The following is a 7842-nucleotide window of genomic DNA, read 5'->3' as shown; positions in this document are numbered from 1 at the left end:
TATAGTAAGCTAAACATGAGTTCATACTGATAGCTCTAACTTAATCCATTATCACATGGATCATTCTAGAATGGCTTTGTTCTAACACTGACCATTCTATACTATGCTATACAATGCGGCATTAGTAATATATTCATTTTTAAATTCTCTAACAGAAAAAGTTCCTTTATTAGTGGTTTTACTTTATGTTTCCCAGTATATAATTTCTGCTGCCAGTTTTATTTACAAATACCTATATTGCACAGAAACAGGTAGCAGTGAACTGAATTGATGTGAGCCCTGAAACTCACTGTACTTTATGGGACGTGTGCAAGGCTAACTAAGCACTTCTATTAATGTTGAGAAAGAATCATACTATGCAAGGATTTCTGTGTATATCAGCACTAAGCACTTCCGTTAATATTGGGTAGGCAAGAAAAGATCATACTATGCAAAGACTTTGATGTGTATCAGCACTCATGAAGCCTGTGTGTTGGAGGGGCAAGGAGCGAGAAGTTTATATAGTGTATTTTATATAGTACATTAGAAGTTAAAGGCTCAGTTCTGGGCAATAGATTTGGTTGGAATTCTAATTCTGCCATTTATTAGCTGTTTAACTTTGGAGAAATTATTTAACCACTCTGAGTTTGTTTGCTTGCCTGAGAATGGGATAATAATAATACCTCCAAAGGGTTATTTTGAGGATCGACACTGATAATGTTCAATACATTGTCCCATGAAAATAATGATAACTGTTAGTTTATGAAGTTCTGAATCCTAGGAACATGACATTTGTGAAAGGGATGCCATTTGGGATGCCATTCGGGGTGGGCAGTATGAAGCTCTCTTGGGAATTACATGTGAATAGTGCTAGAAGGTTACCAAAATTTAATGTTGGTAGATATTTCCAAGATCATCAAAGTGGGTCCTTTTTCCTTCTTTCTTTTTCATGTTTTCCTCCTAAATTGTCACCTCTTTAATTCTTCTCTTAAAGATATGTGGGACACTATAGGAGACCAATCAAAGGTTGCTCGGCTCCATAATTATTTCTAATGGTGCCATCATGAAGTGAATTTTATGAGAAAATGATCAACTTGTATTACCCCTCTCACCTCCCATCCCAATTTAATTATTTCTTTCATAAAGGAAAGTATACCATTCTAGGTGGGAATATTTGTCCAAGTCCTTACTGATACACCTTTTTTTTTTCTCAGTTTCTCTGTGAGTACAAATGTGTTGCTAACTGTAAGGTTGATTCATTCATTCAGTAAGCTCTCAGTGAGCTCTTACTGCGTATAGCTCTCTGTGATAAATACAGAGTTAAGACAAAGATGTGTCAAGAGCAGTCCCGGCCTTCAAGGAGCTGGAAATGAGGCTGAAGAGAAAACTACAGAAACCAGTTTTGAATGACCGTTGAGGCCACTGGTGCAAAGCACAGAAGTCTAGGAATTCAGAGGAGATAAGGTTGTGTCCCAGGAGATTATATGGAAGGACAGGTGGGACTTGACAGAGAAAACCGGGGAAAAAGTGTATTATAAGAGATTGCAATAAGTGGGTGCCGTGGACATCTGCTGTTCCCAATTTTCCAGAATCCTCCATTTTATGTTTTGATAGCAGCACCTCAGTTTTTCCATCGAGGGACTATGTAAACCTATTTTCGATGGAACTCACAGACTACTGCACCCTGTCCAGGTTCAGAGGTGAATGCATTGCTCAAGCAAGGACATTCAGAGAAATTTTGCCTGTGATTTAAATTTCGAGCAAAGTGAGCCAAGAAGAGAGCCCTTCAGGACAGTGAGCACCAGCCTATGGTATTGCTGCTCGCTCCTTTTGCAAAGACTGTCAGTGAGTTCCTGCTCCCTTGGTACCCTGAGCCACCCTGGGTACTGTCCTCCTTGAGCTTGTGGGTTCATTTTTTCTATTCACTCAGTCCACCCCATGTCATCCCAATAAATTCTCTTTTTTTGGCTCAGTTTAGCTAGAATCAATTCTGTTATATTCAATCAAAGAACCCTAAATGGTAGCTTGAACAAAGACTTAGAGCAGAAAAGGCATGTGTTTGGGTAGTAATGGATAGTCTGTCTGGTTAGCATGTAGAACACTAAATAGAGAGCTAGTATTTGGAAATAGAGTTGGAAAGGTTGCTTGGGTCTGGAACATGGAGGACCTTGACTGCTAGGCTCAAGTAATCAGATTAAAGCCACATTTTAGGAAGATTAAAATGGGATGGGGGAGGGGTGTGGAGACAGGGAGACCAGGCTAGTCCATAGCATTAGCTTCTCTGTAAATGCTTGCACTGACATAAATTATTTATTCAATTTAACAATCATTTTTCAAGAACTGATTATATGCCAGGCTCTGTGCAGGATATTAGGACTATAAAGATGATTAAGACATGATTTGTAAGCTAGAAGGTAACTCAGACCAGTAAATGTGAGATAAATTATTAGGGTTAGATAAAAGTTATAGGTGTTTTATGTAAGTGAAAGTGGTTAACATTTTGTTGGGTTTGAAAGGCTTCAGAGAAGTAGTAATTTCTAAGGAGAGTCTTGAATAACAGTTTGCCAGGTGGTCATAAGTATTAGGATTGATGGTGTGGAGTCCTGGCAGTATATCAGGATTAGAGATAAAGATTTGGGATCATAAATAGATAATATGATCGTGAAAAAAAAAAAAAAAGGCGGGGTCGGGGGGGAGCGGATGAAAATGCCCAGGGACATAGATGATAATCATAAGAGAAAATAAACAAGCACAGAACTCTGAGGAACTCCAGCCATTAAAGGATGGGCTGATAAAAAGAATGCCAAGCAGAGGATGCTACGATGTAAGTGAGTGTTTAGGAGAATCACAGAGTCGGGATGTCTTGGAAGCCAGGAGTGGAGAAAGTGACAGGATGGGAGGAGCAGAATGTCAGATGACACAAGATTAAATAAAAATAGGACCAAGGAATGTCCATTAGTTTGGGCAAAGGAAAGGTCTTTAGTCATAGTGAGTCATTTCAGTGGAATCGTGGTGTTGGGGCGAGATTATAGGGAGGAACGAGGGAGGAAGAAGAGAGAAACGAGGAAGGGAAATGCGACTAGACAGAAGGAGAGAAATGTTAGCGACAAAGGGGACTACAAGTCAAGGGAGGCTGCTTTCTTTGTTTGGCTTTGTTAATGAGGAAACCTGGTGTGTATTAGTCCTGGAGGCCATGGGTGGACTGTCCTGACAACTACGCACCTTAAAGAAAACAAAATGTTCCTTAGTATATGTAAATATATAACTTCACTCTTGGTCCAAGATGAGCTTGTCTTGTTTTCTGCTGTATCACAAAAATTTAGTGTGATTTTACTTTAACTTGTGGAGTTGTTAGATGGATTAACATGTGCTGGAAGCAAATAAATTTGGTGTCATATAATATAAGTTTAATTTGGCCAAAGGGAAGTTTAACTTTTTCAAAGAGGGAAAATAAAGTGGAATTTTAATTCCAAATGTGCACTTTTCTTAGGCAGAAATATTTAGAATACACACAAAACATCTTGTGTGATAGCTGCCCCCAAAGGGCAAGGATTTGGGGTTAACCGAACCTAATTATTATTCTACTAAAGATGTCCCACTTAGTGTTGACTATTTGAAGGGCTAGTCAGCGAGTAGGTGTTCTACCCATTTCAAGCTTCATAACTTTTCAAGTCTGTTGTATTAGTCAGTCAGCAATGATTAGATTATACATCACAGAAACCCAGCTTTAAATACAGACAAAGAAATTTGTTGATTTAATAAATCTAACCATGATGAAGTTAAGCAAAAACGTGTTTCAGAGTTATCTAGAACCAGATACTAATTAACAAACTAAATCTAATTTATTTTATCTATCTATCTATCTATCTATCTATCTATCTATCTATCTATCTATCTTCCTACTAGTTTTGTTTCTTTCTAAACAGTAGGCTTCATTCTCAACCATTGCAAATTGGCTTTCTAGGACTGGATGCCAAAAGCTTCTAAACTCTTGTTCTCATCATTTTATCAAGATAGAGGAAAAGACTTTCCCATTGCTCCAGGACTTTGATTGGTAGGCTTGGGTCATATGCCCACCCCACCCCCCAGACCAATGCGGCCAGAGAGACGGAGCTACTGGAATCAGTCCAGCTAGGATAAGAAGCCCATCCTTTGCCAAGTCACTGTGATAGAGAGGCAGGGTCAGAGAAGGATAGAGCATCTCCCATCGACCTGCCTGATGAAGGAGAGAGCCTCAAAAGAGTTGGAGTTAATGCCTGAGAAAAGAGTGCTAGGCAGAGAAAACTATAAATGTTTAATAAATTTGGTTAGCATGAAACTGAAGTACAGTCTCTGAACGCATGGGCTGATTGATTTAGAATGGGAATAGGGGAAAGTTTTTAAAAAATATCTGTCAGGATATGTCTCTCCCAGACCAGAAAAGGGAATTCCAATTAGGTTATAACTTGATTTTGGTAGACTTTGAATTAACCACATACAGAGACTTAGCACTTCACATTTTAAAAGTAATTTCACCTGCATCAGCTTATTTGAGCTAAAATTAACCCAGTGGGTATTTTTAATCTTCATTTTTGAGAGGACAGACGGTGTCAGAAAAAAACTGTTTCCTACTCAGGATTTCATAACCAATGAGTCGGCAGTGACTTTGGGTTTGGAATCAGCAGGCCTGACTTCAACTATTTTTTCCAGTACATCCAATTCTTAATGTTAATGAAAGTATGGATTTTTAAAGGATTATAAGATCTTGCCCACTTTTAGGAATTGTTTTTTCTATGACTTTTAAATCGTATTTGTAAATCAGTTATTCCTAATTTATTAAAGTTAAGACTTTACAGATTCCTCATGACACCCCCTGAATCTGCTGTTGTTGACACAGTCTCTTCTAAGGAACAAAATAATTTTTGGTTTCTCTTTAAAATGTTATGGCATCTCTTAATAACTAGGTATTTTAGAGGATTTATATTTCCAGATCGCCTAGAATTAGTGGCTTAGAGTGGTTTGTAACCCACCAAAGGATGAGATGGTCATTTGCTTGACATAGTAATTCTCTAATCCGATTAACCAGAAATGAAAAAAGGTATCAAAAATAGAAGTTTTTAAATATTAAACTTATTTGTATCCTTAGCAATTCCTTATACTATTATTTGTTTCAGATGAGAAGAAACAGATGGTTGCAAATGTGGAGAAACAGCTTGAAGAAGCAAAAGAACTGGTAGGTACAGACTTGGTAATATATTTTAAAGGACACAACAGAGTCGTTTAAGCTGATGCCTTCCTCTGGCCTGTTTTATACGTTGTAGAAATGTGAAACATGACTGATCGGCTTTTTATAATTTGGAATTCATCCATTTTTAAATTGAAGAGAATTTAATAGTTCCTTGGGATTTTATTCTTAGTAAAGGTGATTCATTAAATGTCCACTTCTAATTTTTATTCCTTAATAATACTTTTTATAATAGCTATAAATGGCTAATGCTTGTTAAAGGCATACTGGGTACCAGACACTGGGTTAAGCATATTACTTGCTTTATAATATTAATTTTCATAAAAACTCTGTGAAACAAGTACTATTTATCAAAAACTGTTAAGGATCTGAGATTTTCCCCTACTTGCTCACTAATAAGTGAGCTTGCGACAATTTCACGGACGCTGATAGATGATAGGAGATTCCTAGGTCAGAGATAAAAAAAAAATTGTATTACTCACAGCAAAATCAGCTGCCAAGAGTTTCGGCATGTTTGTATCAATTTCCTGAGCCCCAGCTCCTATAGGGATGATGCAGGTGGTCCTAGATGTATACCTACGTATACAAGAGAGGAACCCAAAGCCAGGGAAATGTACTGCTTTACAGCAGCCTGTAAGGAAGCCTGCTCTTTGTCCCAAAAGGACACATTATTCTCTCCCCGCAGATTGTTCCCTGCAAATACAGTCCTGAGAAATGCCCAGGGAAAAAAGTGGTCGGGGCCTTGCATTCTTGGCATGTTCAGCAAGACCTATAGGAATCTGATAAAACCATGGAGGAGTGATTTTCAACACTGTTGTTACACATCTGCTCCCATTTCGTAGATGAGGAAACCAAGACTTAAAAAGATTAACTTGTCTGATGTCCCACACCCAGTAAGTGGTGGAGTAAGGATTTGTGTCTAGATAGGCTAAACCCAGAGCTGTAGCTCATCCACTACTTTTTGACATAAATTCATTCGCAAATCAGGGAGCAAAAAAGTATATGTCCCCATTTTGGGTTTTAAAAGCCAAATATTGTGGGTATGATTCAAATCGTTGCTACATTGTAGTCCTAAATAAGTATATTGCTTTTCTGAATACTGAAAGGTCTGCTTGATGCTCCTTCGGTATTATTTCCTCATGTGCTTAGGATGTTTCCCAGAGTGTGTTTCTGTTAACTGATGTTACCTATTCAAATACGTCTGGGAAACTGTAGCTTGAACAGAGTTGGGGGTTGAGGCCTTATTGGTTTTGTTTTTCTTCTACACAACCCTCTTGAACCTTTAAGTAGGCTAAGTGGCGTTACGACTCTCTCAGAAGGGAATATAGGGAGCAGCTAGAGCATGGAGCATTTCCTGAGCTCACTTGCTGTGTAACGTTTATTAACAGTGGAGATGTGTGTGTGGGAAGGGGTAGTTCTGAAAGAGTGACCATTGTCCCCATTGCACTGCAGACATTTCCTGTCTTTGAGGGCTAAGACATTGAGTTGCAGAGCCACTGCTCTGTCTTCTCTGTGGCTGGTCATTTTCAAGGTGTCAGAATGTCTGATGTTCTCCACACCCTGGAAGACCCACTTTTGACCTCTGCTGACTGCTGACACTTTCTCTATTATGGCAGCTTCACTTCTAATCTTCACAGCTTCTGATGTTTGCCTGTCTTTTGAAAGTTTCCTTTCCCTCCGACCCCCGCAACCCCCGCCCCCCTGCACAAATGCTTTTCTCCTTCTTTTCTTTTTATATTCAGCTACTTCTCTCATGCTTCCTGTCTTTCACAAAAAAGACTGACGTTTTACAAACCACAGCTATCAATCAGGACACTTCTTCCTTCCGGTTGGCAGGCTTAGCATAAATGGTATAACTGCTCAGTTCTTTGGATCTCAACTTGACTTTTTATGTTGTTGTTGAGTTCTCAGTCGCACTTTTTTTTTTTTTTTGCCATTGAAATTTGTACTTCGGTTTATTTGTTTGCTCTCTTTTTGAGACATCGTTTACTTGTTGATCTTGGAAAACTGGTCTCCTGATAACCAAGGTTTTACCATAGTAAGAAGTAGAAAACACAGTCATGGAGCTCATAGTCAGCTTTAGTTGTTACTAACAGAGTTTTGTCTAAGAGATGTATTTGTTTGTTTAAAGTGATCAGAAAGCTGGTTTACTTAATTCTCATGAGATCCATGTTAAGAATACTGTTTATTATATAACTTACTAGCCTTTTGATGAGGACTCTGGGAGAAAAACTTTCTTTTGATTTGACTTATTAGGATGTTTGTTTCTGCTGAATAATTGGTTTGTATTAATCTCTTGGACACTGCATGTCCTTTAATTGTCATGTCTTCCACTTTACATTGGCCAAGTGAACATTGTGACAACATGAAATAAATGCATGTTAATTAGCCTTATTTCTGGTTCCATTTTAAGTGCTTGTGTTTCTTTTTTTTCTTACCTACCTTTAGTTTAGTGTTAAGTGTCCTTATAAAATACCTTACAAATGTACTTAACTCTAGGATTTTTACTTATATCCACTTTCGCAATGATTTGTCTGGATGATCCTATTCACCTTGTTAGAAGTATGTACTTAGTGATGATTTCAGAGAAGCGCATTAAATAACTGCCTCATAAGTGACTGTTGGCGCCTTGCATTTAT

The 7842-nt window shown here is 38.2% G+C and overlaps 1 protein-coding gene across 8 annotated transcripts in view; it reads left to right on the top strand.

Annotated features, from left to right (window-relative positions):
• The window catches only part of VTI1A (vesicle transport through interaction with t-SNAREs 1A), a 333273-nt gene that overhangs the window by 6034 nt on the left and 319397 nt on the right, over nt 1-7842 (top strand). For all 8 annotated transcript variants that reach the window (XM_011359295.2, XM_011359297.2, XM_023530157.1 and 5 more), the window contains one exon: nt 5133-5191. In XM_011359295.2, coding sequence (XP_011357597.1) covers nt 5133-5191 — 59 coding nt within the window. The remainder of the gene's footprint in view (nt 1-5132; nt 5192-7842) is intronic.

The sequence above is a fragment of the Pteropus vampyrus genome, unplaced genomic scaffold, assembly GCF_000151845.1.
Source record: "Pteropus vampyrus isolate Shadow unplaced genomic scaffold, Pvam_2.0 Scaffold46, whole genome shotgun sequence".
Lineage (NCBI taxonomy): Eukaryota > Metazoa > Chordata > Mammalia > Chiroptera > Pteropodidae > Pteropus > Pteropus vampyrus.
The sequence above is the reverse complement of the archived record's forward strand: the minus strand, read 5'-3'. Positions and strand labels throughout refer to the sequence as shown.